Below are 19554 nucleotides of genomic sequence, written 5' to 3'. Positions count from 1 at the left end.
TTTTTTAAAGTATGCTCTAAAAAAATTCCTGCTCAAAAATTGTTTGACAAAATGTATAGGTTGCTTAATAAAAAAATCTCTCAATGACTTGCATAAAATCATTCAAAACATTTATAAAATACAGCTAAAGTCAATAAAAATTTAAAATAGGCATACATAAAAATTATTTAAAATACAAATAAAATCAACACAATTTTAAAAGAGAGAGCTGTGCTGTCAGTTCTCTTCATACCTAACATTTGGCACTGAGACAACGAATTATTCTTGTCTTGTTAGTTGCACGTGTGATCTCTCCAACTAAAGAGATCTTGCCCTCCTTGTTCAAAGGTTTCAAGAGCAGGAGAAGCATGTCGGATAAGGGGCAAAGCCAGATCCTATGTCAAAGACAAAATGCTTCTCATTTAAGGATGGGGCTCTTAACTTGACGGGAAAGACAAATCTGCAAGAGTTAGCATGCCTAGGGTTGCCATATTTTAAAAAGTAAAATTTCTAACACCCACAAAGTTGTTTGGGGGGAAGACCTCCCCTAAACATAGTGGTTTTGAGCTTTTGGAGCTGTTTCCACTGCTTTTTCCATCCCGTTGCCATACACCTGGGTTTCCCCTGACATTTTGTCAATTTGGCAAAGGTAAAAAAGGTAAGGTAAAGGACCCCTGGACAGTAAAGTCCAATCAAAGGTGACTATGGGGTTGTGGCGCTCATCTCGCTTTCAGGCCGAGGGAGCTTGCATTTGTCCACAGACAGCTTTCCGGCTCATGTGGCCAGCATGACTAAACCACTTCTGGCACAACGAGACCCCGTGATGGAAACCAGAGCGCACGGAAATGCTGTTTACCGCAGCAGTACCTAATTATCTACTTGCACTGGCATGCTTTCAGAATGCTAGGTTGGCAGGAGCTGGGACAGGACGACAGGAGCTCACTCCATCACGGGGATTCGAACCGCCGACCTTCCGATCAGCAAGCCCAAGAGGCTCAGTGGTTTAGACCACAGCGCCACCAGCAATTATCACCCCCTGACGCCATTTTTACAATCTAAAACCAGGACACGTCAGGGATTTTCCTGACCTGTAGCAAGCCTGAGCATGCCTACTGGGCAGGAAGCCCCCAAGGAGTGCAGCAACGCATCCTTCCTAGCAGGTGTCATTGACTCAGGATCGCAGCCTGAATTCACCGGCCACGTGGTGGGGTGGGGATGGTCGGGAAAAAATTGCGCATGCACGCCCATGCTTGGGGAAAGCGGCGATCCACATGCCGTCTAGACCCCGGGTTGAACCTTCCCAGCCTGGGGGGCGGGGCTTGCGGCAGGGAATGAATGAGCTCTAGTCGCGATTGGCTGCTCCGGCGCCTCGGCTCGCTCGGCGTTGGCTCTGCGTCTGCCCCGCGTCGGGGAGGGCGCTGAACTGCAGCTTGGCCGCGCGCCCTCCCCCCTCGGCCGCCGCAGCGCCTGCTCGGCTGCATTCGCTCGGCTGGCGGTGGAGGGAGAGGGTAGCGCCTGCCTGGGCTCCGCCTCGCTCGTTCCGGCGTGGCCTGTGGCTCGGACGGCGTTGGAAGATGCTCCTAGGGAGGTCAGCACAGCAGCAGCAGCAGCGGCCGGCCGGCTGGGACCGCTGCCGGGTAGGCGAGAGGCTGCAAGCCGCCCTGGCCGGCCTCCAGGAGCTGCAGGTGCTGCGAGAGAAGCAGCGGGCGCTGGTGAGCGGGGCGCTGGCCGAGCAGCCGACAGCCGACGGCAGGCAGGCGCGCAGCAAGGAGCGGCGCCTCGAAGCCACCCTGAGCGCCTTGAAGGAGCAACTGGTAAGGGGTCTCCCGCCGGCGAGGGGGTCTGGCCGTTGCGCCACAACTGCGGCGGGGGACCACTGGAGAGCGGGGATCCCTTGGTGGATCCAGGCGCCGGGGATCCTCCAGGGCTCCCTCCTTTGCATGCAGAAGAGTCCCCTTCCTCCTCTTTCCAGGTAGGAGCGGGACAGAATCCTGCCTGGAACTGCGGAGAGCTTCTGCCAGTCAGTGTAAGCCGTGCTAGGTTAGAATCCTAAAAGTTGGAAGGGACCTCGAGGATCATCTAATTCCGTGGTTCCCAACGTGGGGCAATTAGATTTTTAAGGGGGGCAATTCGAGAATGAGTTCTGAACAGTGAATGGCCTTTTAGGCATCTTCCACCGTGAATCAGACTTTTTGAATAATAAGAACTACCGGTATATGTCGCAAGAGGGGGGCATCAGGATTTTAGAGATGCTTAGGTGGGGCATGGCAAAAAAAAATGGTTTGGATCCACTGATGTAGTCCAGCCGCCTGCAATGCAGCTAGCTCATGCAGGGAATCGAAACCCCGCGACCTTTGCATCACGCTCTAACCAACTGAACTATGAACCACGTTAATTGGACCGGTGGTCATACCGGTACTTTGTTGGTACCTCTGGCCGGGCCCCCACTCAGGTTACCAGTCACAGATTTATTCTATTTAAATCTTGTGATGAGTGAATTTATTCTCACTAAATGGTTCCATTGCAGTTCTGGAGCCATCAACAAGTCTATTATCTGCTGGCTGCATGATGGCAGAATTATTTCATTCATGCTTGGGCAAACTGCTGCTTTAGGGGCTTTTTTTAAGGGACAGCCTACATTGGCGAAGTAAATCTGTCCTGGAGCAGAGCCTCATTATGATCTGCTTTCCCCCTAACTATACACACACCCTAGTTTCACAATTTAAGGGCTGATCCCTTAATTTAGGTTTTATCTATTTAATCTTTCGTTTCCACTAGAGAATCTATGGAGGATGGTGGTTTGAAGGGTGATGGCTGAGAGTGCACAAGTTAATTGAAGAGATCCATAAAAAAAAAGGTTCAAAGACTGTCTGGTACATCGTAAAATAGTAATGAATAGTTTGGGTTTTTTAAAATGCAGCATTCAGGGCTGTGTTGTTTCAAGGTCTGAGAAAGGGTATGTCTGTATGTATGCATTTGATGTAAAGAATAACCATTCTGTGAAACAGGGATGTATGATAAGGAACAATTACTTAATTAAGGAATCGATCTCTTAAAATTACAGACATAACAACCCTGAACCAGTCCGTGTTATCTTCTTCCTTAAATCTAAGAGGTGTTTCAGATGCTGCGCTTTCCCAGTTACATTTGTAACATTTGTATTGACAGTTTCCATAGGCAGTTGCCACATTTAACAAACTTTCTTGCTTTTTTGGATGTAACAGCTAAAGCTGCTAATACATTTCCATTAGTGGCTACATGTTTTGACTAGGCTCTTATATACTTGTCAGTGAGAAACTTCTTATGGGTAAGTGCACTTGGAGGCTGAATTGCCTTTGATCTGCTCCACCCATTACCTGATGTCTTACTATTTTGTTTTTTAAGCCTCAGCCTCTCAATCCATGGAAGTAAGTCCTATTGACTTACTTTATTGGAACTTACTTCTGAGTAAGCACACTTCAGATCATCCTACACAGTCCTAAAAAAACAAAAAAAATGCCATATCAGTTGCAAGGTCTCAATGAATAAATTCACTGAAATGTCATGGAATCTGTGAAGAACTTAAATTTCTGGTATAGTGCACTAAATTTCTGGTGGGTGGGAATTTCGTTTTGATGCCATTCTTTAAACGAGGCTGAAATAATAAATGTGTGACCCTGTGATTAAATACCATTGACTTGGGGACTTTTGATTTTTGGGTTTGACTTGGTTTTTTTTTTAATAAAGCATATTCTTGAGTGTCTTAAGATTGGTATTTGAATAAATTCAAGAACTTGTTTTGCTATTAACTGGAAATGTAGAGAGAAATTCACATCATTCTGAAATGGCAGATCTGCAATACCTGTAAATGGCATCCTTCATCTCACCTTTGGAAGAAAAGGGGTGCAAAAACTTTGCCACTGGAAGTATCACTTGACAGGCTGAGTGGATGCTGCTCATTTAATATATTTCAGTCCACTTGGAAATATTACAAAATAATAAAAAGACAGTCATGGTTTGCAAAGAGCAGGAAGGGGATTAGTAGCGATCTGGACAAACTTCCTAGATTGTGGATGGAATAATGTATGGGGAACCTTTGTCCCTCCAGATGTTGCTAAGCTACAGTTCTCATCTGAGGGCTAGCTTATTGGAGCTCAGGAAGTTGTAGTTTAGCAATATTTGAGGGACTAAGGTTCTCCATGATCTAGGGCCCATCCTTCTATAACAGGCACCCCCAAACTTCGGCCCTCCAGATGTTTTGGATTACAATTCCCATCTTCCCCAACCACTGATCCTGTTAGCTAGGGATCATGGGAGTTGTAGGCCAAAACATCTGGAGGGCTGCAGTTTGGGGATGCCTGTTCTACGGTATACCGTTGGCTATTCTGGCTGGGAATGTTGGAGTCCAACAACATCCAGAGGACCACACATTCTGCATCCCAGGCACACGATGACCAACTTATTCAAAGGAAGAAGAAAAAGCAACACAAAGCAATTACTATTTACTTTTCCTTCAGTTTAAGCCATGCACATTTCAACTGTGCTGTATAGCAGATTGGATAATAGTGCAGATTGGATAAATATCATTTTTATCTTTCAAAAGTTGGTTGGCAGTAGGCTCAGGAGAGACAAGCACAAATGTACTTCTTCACTCAATGTGTATTACTTCGTGGAATTGACTGTCACAAGATGCGATGTCGTTGGCTTAGAGATGACTTTCAAAACCCATCACCTGTTCTGATTACAACTAGCACAAACATCCGGTGTTGTAATAACAAAGACTAGAACAGCTCAGGAAATCTTTTCAGCATGATGATTCAGTGAAATATAGTGGCTAGAGCAGACTTTGGCAGCCAGGTGCCCTCAGCTGTTTTGAACCATAGCTTCCATCCAAAATATCATACGGGTGCCAAATTGGTGGAGGCTGGGGTAGACTGTTGAGTTTAGATGCAGGCAAGCCGACTTTTCTCTGTGGTCTGCTTCACACATTATTTTGATACAGGTTTAGGCCTGGTTACGGAAAAAGTGTACACCAAAATTTGTAAATGGTGGATATGGCAAAATCTCTTGCAAACTATCCATCACACAAGTACATTTGTTGGAGAGTTGTAATTGATTGCAGTCAAGTAAACACCCAGTGGTAAATCTAGGCCTGTGCTTGCAGCCATTTGAGAATTTTGATCAAGTATTTCTCAGCCTTATTCTGGGGCGAAAAATGCCTTTGTAAGGAAAGAACAGAATACAAATGTAACACAGATAGGTAAAACAATATGTTGCACATTATGAAGGGTCCACCAATAAAAAAAGTTCCACAGTGAAAAAGCTCTGGCAGAAACCAAGTTTGCTTTGAGGCAAGCTTTCTGTCCAGACTCAAATGCAACAGTGAGTCAGACCAGAAGTATGAAAGGAAGCCCACCCCTTTACAAGAGGACATTCAAGTTTACTAGCTCATGTATGGTTCCTAGCTTTTTCCTTCTCTTTTTTTCCTGTCTGAAGTCACACTTGCATAACTGAGCTTCACATGCTGCAGACCTCAAAATCTGAATGGCTTATTCATAGGTGAAGAGGCTAATAGTCATTAACTGGCACTACCTATTAAACTGATTAAATTTATATCCAACCCTTCCTCCCATAGGGTGGTATCACACCAACAATACATTAGAGACTTTCTGGCACACTAACTTCTTGCCACACTACATTGTGCCGGGTTTCAAATATCTCCCTCTATACCACAGGTAGGCAAACTAAGGCCCCAGGGCCAGATCCAGCCCAATCACCTTCTAAATCCGGCCCGCGGATGGTCCAGGAATCAGCATGAGTAGAATGTGTCCTTTTATTTAAAATGCATCTCTGGGTTATTTGTGGGGCATAGGAATTCTTTCAAAAAATTTTTCAAAATATAGTCAGCCCCCCCCCCCCCGCAAGGTCTGAGGGACAGTGGACCGCCCCCTGCTGAAAAAGTTTGCTGATCCCTGCTATATTTCTGGAAGAAAAATTGTTGTCATGCTGCAGTTTGCACGGCTGCCAACAGGTGGCCGCATCAACCACACCAACCACACTATAGCCTGAGACCGGCAAGCTGCCCAGGCAAGCTGCTGAGGAAGGAACACTGTTTGAAGGAGGACAGAAGGCATTTTTCTGAAGCCTCACCCCCCCCCAATTAAATATCACTAGAGTGGTGTTTAAAGGAGGCTGGCAAGTGCTTCAGAGAGTGGTTTGGCAAAGCTGCTCTCTAAAGTGTACCCCCCCCATCAAGCATCATTGTTTAAAGGAGGGAGGGAGGAGCTTTAGAGAGCCTTTGGGGATATATATTCTGTGTGAAATGAACTTAGAAAACTTCCAGCAGTCATGTGGGTCCTTTGGGGTGGGGTAAGCCACAAATAAACACCTTGTAGTTTATTTGCTAGAAACTAGTCTGAATGACTGCTGGAAGAGTCTCCATGTTTTTCATTACTCATGCAAAAAGGTCTCATGTTGCACCAAAACATGGCCAAACCTTAATTGTCTGCAAAACACCTCCTCCATGCCACCATAAACTATTACAAAGTGCACATGTGATTCACTGCCCCCCCCAGATCATCTGTTTCTCTTCCCCCACACCTTGCACTTTGTTTTGCTTTGGTTTTGCTCAATATCCAGCTTGATGCATTGTTCTTAAGTCCAAAGCTTGCTTCCATCTTGTGACTTTTCAGTCAGCCCAAATAAAACCGGCATGTTGCTGTTACTCCATATAGTTTAGCAATGTTTATTTTTGCATCCGTTGCCCTCCAAATTAAAACAAGCATGTGAGGGAATTATTTTTTTTGTACCGCCTACATCCACTGTTGAAATAGATGGCATGATCAAAGAATTTGTGTGACATCAACTTCTTTTTTTAACCCCTGTGCATTTTTTTGTGTGGAGTGGCAAATATATATTAGGACTGGAATTCGTTTCTTGGGTGGGGGAATAATGCAATCAAAATGTTATAGACTTTAATCTCTCCAGTACTGGCAATTACACACTTCAGTAAACTCTTGAGTTAATTCTGGTCTCCCCTGCCCCCTCCTCCTTATTGGTGTTAGACTTGGCCATCAGTTATCAATCAGGTGTGAAAACACAAAGGGTATTCACTAACTGTAGGCAGCTTTATCAGAAGGCATCTCAGAGTGAAAATTGGCTTTAACCTTCAGGGGCTGCTTAAGCCCCACTTGTGAAACATTGCAGCAAGCATATCTTGATTAGAGTCCAAATGGCAGCACAAGTCTACTGCCAACCACTTGATTACCTGTCATTGATAATGTTAACTAATGACTCCACTTTATTTTATGGAAGCCCAAAGAGAATATGATTTAAAACATTTTTTGGCTTGCTCAAGGCCAACAGGTTAATAGAAACACCCAGTGACCTCTGACCAAAGCAATCCATTCCTATTTGTGCTGTAAGAGTTCATTTGTATGTGCGTTTTGTTCCCAGTAAGACTTGAAAATGGAGGATTAGCTTATCAAGATATGGCAGACACTTGACCAAGGTTTAAAACAGGGTAAAAAAGAGAGTTCTGCATTGGTCATAAGGAATGGGTTGAGTCATTTTATCATAGGGATAGTAGTAGCATGTGGTGTTTGGGGAGGAAACTGCTGCATTCTTGGCTATCCAAACCAGTTTTGACATAGCTAGCAACATCTGGAACTCTGGATGTGTAAATGGTATCTTTTTTACAAATTTGCATTCAGCCCATCCAGAGTGAACTTACTCAGAAGTAAGTTCCAATGAGCTCAGAGGCACTTGCTTCAACAGGATCTAGAGCAGGATCCACAAACTCTGCCCTCCAGCTGTTTTGAGACTACAATTCCCATCATCCCTGACCGCTGGTCCTGTTAGCTAGGGATGATGTAGTCCCAAAACAGCTGTTGTAGTCCTAAAACAGCTGGAGGGCCGAGTTTGGGGATGCCTGATCTAGAGTACCCAATCTCCATATCACTTACCACTTCCTGTTCTGCCCTAGCCTGGATAGCTCTGTTGGTTAGAGCATGGTGCTGATAATGCCAAGGCTGTACATGAGGGACTTGCCCCAGAAGCGCATAGGCATCCAGCACAGTTATCTCAGAAATAGGTGCTACATTATCCTCCCCAGTTGTGCCTCTTAGCAATTTTGCAGCTGCATTCCACATGGAAGGTTACCAGAATGCAGATTGTGGTCACCAAGTCTTCTCTTTCCAGGAAGGGCTGTAGGTAGCAAACCAGCTGCAGCTGGAAAGAGCGACTCCTTGCCACTGATGCCACCTAGGCTGGACCAAGCTGGACCAAGGAGCCTGAGTTAAGGGCCTGCCCTTTCAAAGGGAGTGTGACCCTGTCCAAGTCTGGCCATCTCCTCATCTCCCTGACCTAAAAACTTAATGCATGCAATGCCTTTCATCTCTTTATAGGTTCTGTTTAGGTTTATTGGCCTTCATTCAATTCTAGCCCATTGCTGCCTCCAAGTATCCGTCAAGAGAGCCTGAGTGGCCTCTGCTGATTCAGATGGAAAGCAGAGCTGGGATCATCAGTGTACTGAAGACACCCCACTCCAAATCCCCTAATGACCACTCCCAACTGCACACGGGGTCTCGCTACACATCACCAGGAACTCATCTGCTTCCTCAATGGCATGGTGGAGATAGTCTTCATCTTTTTTCCTCTTTGCTGCCCTGCAAAGCATTCTAGGACCAATCCACTTCATCCTCTGCCCCAAGCTGCAAAACATAGTCATGCCATAAGATTTTATCTCTGGTATCATCAGTATACTGATTACATCTCACTCCAAATGTCCTGGTGACATCTCCCAGCAGGTTAATATAGAATAGATGTTCAATAACAGGGGTGACAGAATGGAGTCCCATGGGCTGCTGTTCCTACTGCAGGGCAGATCCCAGCAGGTGACAATGGAGGGCTACTGTTAACCACCATGGGAATTGACCTGCAGTGTCATACAGGAATCCATCCACAATGCATGCTTGACCCATGGAGCTGATGCAGAAGGATAACATGACTGATGGTGTCAAAAGCTGTTGCTGTGGGGTAGAGGTGAATCTACAGGGTCACACTTCTCCTGTCTGTCTCTTGGCAGAGGTCATCAATGTGTCTGAGGTCAGGGAAACCAAGTCATTTTCACTTCCATGTCCAGGTATGATGCTGGAGTGAAATGATAACCCCAGTGTTAGAAACTGAGATATGAAAGCTAGGAGCTTAAATAGCACCTTAAACCTAGGTTATGGATGCAACAAGAGAATGTCTAGGTGTGCTTTTTCATAATAAGAATTATTGTTGTTTAGTTGTGTCCAACTCTTCGTGACCCCATGGACCAGAGCACGCCAGGCACTCCTGTCTTATGCTGCCTCCCACAGTTTGGTCAAACTCATGTTCGTAGCTTTGAGAACACTGTCCAACCATCTTGTCCTCTGTCACCCCCTTCTTGTGCCCTCAATCTTTCCCAACATCAGGGTCTTTTCCAGGGAGTCTTCTCTTCACATGAGTGGCCAAAATATTGGAGCTTCAAGATCTGCCCTTCCAGTGAGCAGTCAGGGCTGATTTCCTTCAGAATGGATAGGTTTGATCTTCTTGCAGTCCATGGGACTCTCAAGAGTCTCCTCCAGCACCATAATTCAAAAGCATCAATTCTTCGGCGATCAGCCTTCTTTATGGTCCAGCAACATAACATATAACAAGAATACAAAGCTGAAAATGAACTGCAGCTAAAATATTATGTTCATTTTTCACATGGTCTAGTCCTTTCCCTGCCTACCCACCCCCCTAATATTTAACAACAGTTGTTCAACACTTCTGCATCCAGGGAGATCTAAAGAAAGGTGCATCACTATCTTCTTCAAAGCAAATGTCACTTTCCCCCTCTCACTGCAAGACATTAGTCTAGCTTGTGCTGATGGAACAATTGCCAAAGTGCTACGATGAATTCCTCCCATTGATCTGTGGTGATTCCCTTATGGTAGGCATGTCCAACTCCCAAGAGACTGCGATCTGCTCCCACTATAACAAAAAAACTGGCAGTGATCTAACCTTTGGATTGACCAAAGTTGTTGAGTTTTTTGGGTGGAAGCCAAAGTTGTTGAGCTATTATTATTATTATTATTATTTTATTTTCATCATCATTGAGCGATCAATCTGGATTACACAATAGAGCAGGATCAAGCAGGGATGCCCCACAATTGACCCGTACATCGCAATCAACTGGTTGAACATGCCAACCTTATGGGATTTCCAAAATATTTCATCCGTTCCTCTGATATTGGCCTACGAGTTGCATAAGAGTCCCACAGATTTTGCGCTTCGACTGTTTAAGTGTACCAGCTAATGCGATTTGAACAAATTTCTCCTTAGCAAAATTCCACTGGGGGCTAGCAGACTCCAGGATCATCGTAAAGAATTTCAAAGACCCAGATGGGTGATTGTAAGCAAACTTTGGTCTTATTAGCAGTTGGGAGTTAATGGGAAGCATTGAGTCTCCCAGCAACATGAGACCTACCTCACTCCCCATAATAGGAGACAATGGGGAAAGAGGAAAGGGTTAACCAGGCAAATATAAATCATTTTCTGTTGGTTAAAGTGCTGTAAAATTACAAACAGATCCTGGAGGTGCAATAAATTATCTTTGAATACCTGAGAGCCTTGTTGAACGCTTTGTGGCCTCTCTGCCATTAATCAGAAACCACAAAAGGAGGGATTGGCTGGCAAAACATTAATCATTAAGCAATTAATTCCAGCCATGGAAACAAAACTCTCGAGACTTCCTGCACGGGTGAGGCTAAGGGAAGCATAAAGTGTTTTCCCCGCCACCCCCCATGCAGGAAATTCAGAAAGGTAATGTGCAAGTATTAAATTGCCATCTTTCTATTTCAAATGTGAATGAGAACTGTCCCTTGTTTGAAATTTAATGAATCCAAACATTTTTGGAACAAGTTTTGTAGTGGACACAATACCCTGTAGTAAGGATGCTTTGGGAAGCTGTGCCTCGTGTACAACTGTCTGTGGGTGCTGAGAGAAGTATAGCATAACTTCATATTTATATTGGTAAAACTAAGATTGAAGTCCACCAGATGTGTGGCAAAGTCCTCTTTGCTTCTTGTGGATTGGGACAGATGACCAAACCAACGGGGCCTCTCCCTGAGGGATGCAATCTCAAGCTCTTTACAGATGCTACCACCATGTGAAGTTGGGCTGCTTGCACTGGACTCTCTCCGAGATCCCCGTCCATGCAGACTCCGCTCTCAGGCCTTCTGGTTTGGACTCCCACCAACCAGCACAATGATGGGGCATCACATCACCCCTCCTCCTTTTCATCAGCTTGTTTGTATGGGGAGGGGGAGATTTGCATCTGTTGCACTGGTGGATGGTCTAGGGCAGGCATGGCCAAACTTGGCCCTCCAGATGTTTTGGGACTACAACTCCCATCACATTTAGCTAACAGGACTAGTGTTCAGGCATGATGGGAATTGTAGTCCCAAAAACATCTGGAGGGCCAAGTTTGGCCATGCCTGGTATAGGACCTAGGCAGAGAGATTGCAGCCTTTCTTATCAGCACCACCTCAGTACAGTGGACGCTCGGGTGGCGAACGTGATCCATGCAGGAGGCACGTTCGTGCATGCATGGATTGCGATTTGGCACTTCTGCGCATGCGCAAAGTGCGATTTAGCACTTCTGTGCATGCACACGCCCCGAAACCCAGAAGTAACCCGTTCCGGTACTTCCGGGTTCGGCGCGGAGCACAACCCGAAAAGACGAAACCTGAAGCTGCTGTAACCCGAGGTATGACTGCAATTTGATATTTTTTAATTGCTGCTACAACAGCCAAATTGCTGGGGTTCACCAGAAAACACTTGAGGGAGAGTGAGGCCCATGGCCTTTAAGTTACCCGTCTCCACTAAGATACACACACACACACACACACACACACACACACACACACACGGTCTTAGTCATAAGAACGGAAACATAAGACAAGCCTGCTGGATCAGGCCAGTGACCCATCTAGTCCAGCATCCTGTTCTAACAGTGGCCAACCAGATGCCTGTGGAAGGCTCACAAGCAGGATCTGAGCACAGCAGGCTCTTTGGGATAGCCGTGTGCTACAGAAATGGCAACGCCTTTAACAATTCTATTCCTGAACTGTAAATCAAGAATGTGTCCATGTTTGAATGTACTTTGGGAGTCAAAAGACACTTTAAAACATATTTGTTTTTCAAGAAGTCAATACGTGAACAATGTTATTTTGTGTTACGAAGTCTTTTATCTAGAAATTTATTAAGTCAGTGTAATTGGATGCAATGCCATTTTGGCCCATTGACCTCTTCTGAAGTCGTTGAAAATTGCCCCATTGTATTTTGTTGGAAATTAAAAGGGCTCCAACGTGTTCAGATGAGGAAAAGACAAGTTAATTCATGGGTATGAAATTAACAGAATGTTTAGTGAGGCAAATAATCGGTTGCTGGTTTTTGCTGGTTTTGATGGAAGTTGTAGTCCAAAAACAGTGGGAGGCCCAAGTTTTGGAAACACTGCTCTAGTGTGTCTAGTTTGTTGGGGGTATGAGATCTTCCATGTGGCCATTCTGTGTGTATTGTTCCTCTGAAGGCGGGCTTTACCCTGAAAGATGACACAATTTGGTCTGGTCCCTTAGAACTTGTCTGAAAGTTTCTCTTTTTCACTCTCCCATTGCTAACAGTCACGTCTGAGGAGACAAGATGTTGGGTTGAAAGGTCACCTGGATCAGCTGGACCAACAAATTAGTGAACTGAAGTTGGATGTTGGCAAGACCTCTATTGAGTATCTTGACAGTGACAGCAGACCCAGCTCAGGTAATGTGAGAATTGACTGTTGAAGGACATCTATGTAGTTATTATTTAAACAACACTCTGCATCTAGATTTTCCACAGAAGACTGACCCTTCTGTAAAAAGAAAAACATGGGAGTGCTTCACTTGGGTTCAGGGCATAGCTGCCAAGTCTCCCGTTTTCCCCGGGAAAACCCCTTTTTTACTTACCTTTTCCCGGTGGTCCCCCGTATCACTTCATCTCCCGTTTTTCTCCGTTATTTTCTCCTGCTGGCGGCCATTTTTTTCTTTCCGATTTGCCCTTCTATGGGCAGCAAAAATGGCCGCCGCCAGCTTCAAAAGCCACATGTACGCATGTCCGGAAGTGCATAGACGTCACTTCCGGTGTTGGTGGCGGCCATTTTGGTGCCCATAGATGGGCGGAGCGACACCGGAAGTTGCGTCGGAGCACTTCCTGACATGCGCACAAGCGATTTTCGAAGCCGGCGGCGGCCATTTTGGGTGCCCATAGAAGGGCAAAGCGACACCAGACGTTACATCGACGCAACTTCCGGTGTCAAATGGCTGCCGGTCCCGGATTCTGCAGTCCGGAACTTGGAAGGTAAGGTTCAGGGTCATCCTGTACATGTGTTCTCTGTAATCCAGAAAGTGTCCTCTTTATCTCCTCACAGGCTTTTATGATCTGAGTGATGGCGGCTCCTGCTCCCTGTCCAATTCCTGTACATCAGTCTTCAGTGAATCCATCTCTTCTTCTCATGCCAGCCTCTTGCCAAGTTCCCAGCACCCCAAGACCCGTCTCAGCATCTTTGATTACCGCCCCAAATCTGCGGATGAAACCACAGTACACAACCAGTTCCAACAGCAGGGAGCCTACATGGGTGATGAATGCCGAATCAAAGCTTGCCCTGATATTTCTGGAACTCCTACCAGGTCCAGGCCAAGGCCTGTTTCCACAGGTAACTGCACAGACATCCCATTAAAACTTTCATATCACCTTGCATCTCCTCAGGCATGATGGTGGTGCTTTCCAGTTAAGTTGCTTTACACATTTATGTGGGAGGCATCAGGAGTTAATAGGACAAGTAATGTATAGTATATAGCATGAGTGAAACCATCCCTTAGCTGGTCTACATTCTTTTAACCCATCTTAATCATTCCTGTAGAATAATGAAAGCTGTGTACATGTACACACACACACACACACACACACACACACACCACACACGAGTAAAAAAAAAAGGAAGTCTAATACTGTGTTTCGTTTTCTGGTGTGTACATGTACACTCGCTCGCTCTCTCTCTCTCACACACACACACACACAAGTTAAAAAAATGGAAGTCTAATACTGTGTTTCGTTTTTCCCCCTGAAAGAACTTATTGGTGAGAACCATAATGGTGGGTGTAAGATGTAATGAGCTCTTGGGCATGTGTAGCTTTCTACCAGTGGGGTGCCTGAGGCTCTACAGGTGAAACTCTGAAAATTAGAATATCTTCAAAAAGTGCATTTATTTCAGTAATGCAACTTACTATTTTTATTTTTATTTTTACAAATGCTTTCTTTTGGAAATTCCACAGTAATAAAACAAATAGTTACAATAATACAAAAATAAACAAAAATAAACTTTGCTATTACATTTCATTAATTACATTCCATTTATAATTGACCCGCCTAACGACAAACAATTGCAATTACAACAAATAAAGGTTTGACATATCTTGCTTTGCATGTCATGCATCTATCTCATATATTGCTTTCACCTTTTAAGTTGCATTACTGAAATAAATGCACTTTTCGACGATATTCTAATTTTCCGAGTTTCACCTGTATTTAGATGTTTTATTAAGGACTCAGGAATCAGCTTTATGGCAAAGGAAGTGTTCAAGAAGTGAAATAAAGTTCAGCACTGCCATGTTTGGGTGCAATAAGATTTTGAGAGCTCCTCTCATTGCCCAGTAAAAAAATACTGAAGAGAAAAATGAGAAGGGGGTTTAGTCTTTGGTGTCTGAGACAGACTTTTGTTCTTACGTTGTTGACTACCTTTTTATAATTCTGTCCTCTTACCAGGTGACCTTGAGAGACTTGCCGTGGCAGATGCAGGATATCCTAAAGTACCTGACCCCAAATCCTTTCCTCTGGTCTCCCCCGGAGGGGAAATCCAGTTCTTCTGTGTGGACTCCAAATACCAGAGTGACTTGGTCTCCAAAAGCGGGAACGAAGTATATCCTTACCCTAGCCCTCTTCACGCTGTGGCTTTACAAAGTCCACTTTTTTCCCTGGTTGGGCCCCCGTCGGAAAAAGAGGCTCACCCCTTGCCTAACAAAGTTGCCCCTCACGCTGTTGGGCCCAGTTTGATTAGGACTCTGCCCGTTGCGGAGCCCAGGCCAGGAGGTTACATCAACAAACTGCTCCAGCTGACACGCTCGAGAGGAAACAATAAGGCGGATGCCGGTGAGAGGTGTCCAGCAAAGAGCCAGCCATTCACAATGCTCCAGAGGCTCATTATAATCCCCAGCCCTGGCGGAGTGAAAATTAACAGCAGTGGCAGCCAGATGGAAAAACAAGGGAGCTCGCTGCATAGTAACAAAGCGGAAGGGAAGCTGCGGAGGGGGATGCCTGAAGGGGAATGTGCCAAACAGCAGGGGACTCAGCACAGTGCAAATGTTGAGCAGGCGGCTGCCCCGGCCCATGCAGAGTCTCCGCTGGCTGTGAATGGCTGCTACTCTGCCAGTTCTTCAGCAAGGGATTCTCCTCTGACCGAAGCCAGAGAAAGCAGCCTGGAACGCAGCTCTTCCAGCTCCCAGCTTGGAACGGAGGATTCTAGCCTGAGCCCCGCAAACACAAATGTCGCTCCAACCAAGAAATCTCACAAGAAACCTGTCAAGGCAGGGGGCCACGACCTAGTGCCTCAGGGTGGCTTTGTTCATGCCAAATTTGTCCCCGCAGAATCCCATCAAGTCCGGGTCAGGTTTGCCAACTCTAAAACGAAGCCTGTGAAGGTGAAGAGGCGAAGCAGTGAGAAGGTGCCGAGGCCTGGGAAGCAGGCTTTCTTTGTGGAGAAGCCAAGGGGACTCCACCATGTTGCTCCCAGGCTGCCCGTTGAGTGGAGTCTGCCTCAGAGGCAGCTCAGAGGAAGGAACCTCATTCGGAGGCCTACTTTTGCTGGGGAAGCTACAGGGAGGTCTTGCTCGGAGTCCAGCCTGTACCCTGTGCCGTTCAGACTCCCTCAAGCGCCCTCTGGGCCTGAACTCTACCAGGCCAATGCCATGTATTCTCTCGAAGCGGCCTACATAGACACCACCAACAAGAAAAAGCAGCGCAAGTGGCAGTCTACGGTGGAAATCTCGACGAAAACCCAAGTGGCCAGCCTTTCGAGTGGCTTTGCCTTGGGGCCACCAAGGCAGTCGGCGCGGAGAGCAGGGATTACACGCTCTGTCACAATGAGGGCCCGTTCCAAGAACCGCCACCCCTTTCGCCCTGGCGCATATGCCAGAAGTGAGTCCGATCACTCTGAATACTCTGCAGAGTGTGCCTCCCTTTTCCACTCCACCATTGCGGAGACCAGTGAAGGGGAGGTCAGTGACTATACAGCCAACCGCTTTGGGGACAGCGAGTCCAGCGAAAGCGATTCAGAGGGCAGCAGCAATGGCAGCAGCCTGACTCTTGACTACGTCGATGAGCATGAACTGGTCTGGCCAGATTCTTCTCCCAGGCAGCCAGCAGCTGCTCCGACTTCATCCAAGTCTCTTCCGCCGATGCCCAAACTCTGTCGCATCAAAGCTTCAAAGGCCCTCAAGAAGAAGATTAGGAGATTCCAACCGGCCTCTCTGAAAGTGATGACCATGGTTTGAAGTGAGAGGGAGCATCTGTTTTGTCAGCTGCCTCTGTTTGCCAAACAAAGGAGGGGATTGAGACTTAAAAGGATTCTGTTAAGTGAAATGTGATGAAATCCCTAGATCGCCGGGAAAGGACCTTTTCTTATGTGCTAATGCCTTTATGGATGATACTGCTACTCTTTTCCTCTTTCTGTTTTCTTTTTCTTTTTCTCTTTGGTGTGTGTGTGTGTATGTGACTTGATACGCACCCCATTCTGATAGAGATGAAGGGTTTAGATGAGATGCACCCCCTTCAAACGGATCCTGTCTGATAGATATTTTGGGAAGCAGATATGCTGCCTGCAACACATGGAAGATTTCCCAAAGTTGCCACAGGAGAAGGGGAGAGAGCATTATTACTAAAGATAGCACTGCAGCTTCCTCTTCTTTTTGCTGAAGATAACTTTTTATTTTCAAGGGAATCTCCTAAAAATTCAGAAGCGCTCACTATATTGGCCTTCCCTAGCCTTGTATGCCCACCAGATGTTTCGAACATCAACTCCCAGCATCCCTAATCATTGGCCATGCTTGCTTCTGCTGATGGGAGTTGTAGTCCAAAACATCAGGAGGGCAACAGATTGGGGAAGTCGACATTACATGGTCACAGCTCACTTGGAAACTTGTGTGCTGTTTCCCCATAGCCATCCATTGCTAATATTGCTTACCCAGTAGCTCATCCATTTTTCTTTGAGATATGCCTATGGTAGCCAATCTGGTGCCCTTGGACTACAAATCCCATCATCCTAGGCAGATGTGAATTGTAATCCAGCATGTAAGGCACCATGTTGGCTATCACTTAAACATGGGGGTTAGGGTCAGGAAAAAAGTATGTTGCTCAGAGGAACGTGCCAGTATTGCTATTTCCCATTTACAAATTCAACAGATTAAGCAAAATATAATAACCCTGACCATAACAGCTGTAATCTTTTTTTCTATTAAGATGTTTGTGTGAGTGTTTTTAAAAAGTATATCTATGTGGGTCAACTGCATTCCGAACACTGTGTCACACACAGCGCGTTAATAGCTGCTGTGGCCGAGAGCATAGCATCTCTCCTCTGATTTATTGCAGGCTCAATAAATGCTATGATGATCCACTACTCTAAACAGCTGTCTGGTTTCCTTGTGTTAAAAAGGTGGGGGGGGGGGTCATTTGACTTAAAAAAAAACATGTTCTGAAAGGAAAAGCATACTTTTCTTTTAAGGTGGCACAGAGCTGCTGACTATGGCTGTGATTGTGTACACACTTGCCTGGGGGTATGTCTCACTGAACGCAGTGGGACTTCCAAGTAGACGTGCCTAGGATCGCATTGTAAGTGACTGGAGGAAAACTACCCCATGTTGATTACAACTTCATTCACCTATTGCACAGCTGGAGCAGCGTGGCCAAGTTATTAAGTGAAGAAGAGTTTGGATTTGATATCCCGCTTTATCACTACCCGAAGGAGTTTCAAAGTGGCTAACAATCTCCTTTCCCTTCCTCCCCCACAACAAACACTCTGTGAGGTGAGTGGGAGTGAGAGACTTCAAAGAAGTGTGACTAGCCCAAGGTCACCCCACAGCTGCATGTGGAGGAGCGGGAACGCAAACCTGGCCCCCCAGATTACCAGTCTACCGCTCTTAACCACTACACCACACTGGCTCTCAGTGAGTTGGAGGCTATATGACAAGGCACACTTCTTGGTCCATAACTAGCTGGTGCCATTAGTGCCCCTGCTGCCCCTACCAGCTGCTTTTTATGAAGGAAGGGGAAGGACCATAGCTCAGTGGTAGGGCATCTGCTTTGCATGTCAAAGGTCCCAGGTTCAATCTCCAAGTAGGGCTGGGGTAGAACCCTGTGTGAAATCCTGGAGAGCCACTGTTGTGTAGAGTAGATGATAACTGAGGTAGATGAACCAGTCATCTTAAGTATAAGGCAGTTTCCTATGACCCTATGAATATTGCCACTGCCCCCAGAAGCAGCTTGGGCAGAAGACAAAATTCCTTCTGCATGCAGAACTCCCTGTGACAGGAGGCTGTCATGGCAATCAAGCTTGGTTGGCTTTAATTGAGGATTAGGTAAATTCATGGAGGAGGAGAGGGTTATGGATGACCACTAGCCAGGATGGCTATGCTGTCTGGAAACTACAGGAGGGGAGAGTCCTCTGGGGTTCAAATCCTGCTGGTTTCCCACAGGTGTCTGGTGGGCTACTGTGATACGTCTAGTTGCCCCAGTTTACGTCTGCCATGCAGAAAAAGACCAGCACAGAATTGGGGTGCTGAAGTGTTCTAATACGTAGTCAGTGGGGTGCAGCGCTTAAGAGTGTCAGACTGGGACCTGGGAGAGACCAAGGTTTGAATCCCCACTCGGCCAGGAACTCACTGGGCAACCTCGGGCCTGGGCCAGTCAGTCAATCCCTGACTAACCTACCATGCTGTAGACATGATTATTTGAAAACTTGAACCGTCGGTGGGAAACCTTTTTCACCTGGCGGGAAATATCTCTTGAGAAACATTTCAGGAGCCACGTGCCCAAAGTGGTAGGGCTGAGCAAAAGTGGCCAAGGCACTTTTTCCTGCTTACAGTAGGCTGGTTTCCACACACACCTCGCTGTGCTCCATCTAGTCAACAAAGAAGCATGGTCAGAGTTCAAGGACACACGAAAAAGAAATAATTGCAACATTTAATAATATAAAATACCTTTTTGATATTTCATAAAATGGACAGTAGAAATGGCTAAGTTCGCCATAGGTGACTGTGGAATATGCTGTTGTAGCAGAAGAAGAAGAGTTGATGTGGTGAAATGAAAGCCCGCCTTTGCGCAGAGATACATCCAACTCTTGCCAGAAGCAGAGAAGAAAGGTCTTTGGACCCTTGTGAGGGGAGGTTTGTGGTCTCTGGGCAAAGATCAGAAAACTGGAATGGTTATGGTTCTTTGGTTCTTCAT

At 45.9% G+C, this 19554-nt stretch overlaps 1 protein-coding gene across 1 annotated transcript; it reads left to right on the top strand.

Moving 5' to 3' along the window:
• The first annotated feature begins 1367 nt into the window (after positions 1–1367).
• On the top strand, positions 1368–17735 carry DACT2 (dishevelled binding antagonist of beta catenin 2). The gene is made up of 4 exons (XM_035110561.3): positions 1368–1793; positions 12651–12783; positions 13430–13714; positions 14824–17735. Exons 1-4 carry the CDS (start codon positions 1554–1556, stop codon positions 16605–16607), a joined length of 2442 nt encoding a protein of 813 aa, XP_034966452.1. The 5' UTR covers positions 1368–1553; the 3' UTR covers positions 16608–17735.
• The last annotated feature ends 1819 nt before the right edge of the window (positions 17736–19554 follow it).

Source organism: Zootoca vivipara, chromosome 3 (assembly GCF_965207765.1).
Source record: "Zootoca vivipara chromosome 3, rZooViv2.hap1.1, whole genome shotgun sequence".
In the NCBI taxonomy this organism is placed as follows: Eukaryota; Metazoa; Chordata; class Lepidosauria; order Squamata; family Lacertidae; genus Zootoca; species Zootoca vivipara.
This window is presented reverse-complemented; position numbering and strand designations above follow the sequence as displayed.

Bases quoted from the DNA above. Each gene is read 5' to 3' on its own strand.
- DACT2 (XM_035110561.3), top strand. From the start codon at position 1,554: ATGCTCCTAGGGAGGTCAGCACAGCAGCAGCAGCAGCGGCCGGCCGGC. The intron at 1,794-12,650 runs GTAAGGGGTCTC...CATTGCTAACAG, and splicing joins GCGCCTTGAAGGAGCAACTG to TCACGTCTGAGGAGACAAGA. The intron at 13,715-14,823 runs GTAACTGCACAG...TCCTCTTACCAG, and splicing joins GCCAAGGCCTGTTTCCACAG to GTGACCTTGAGAGACTTGCC.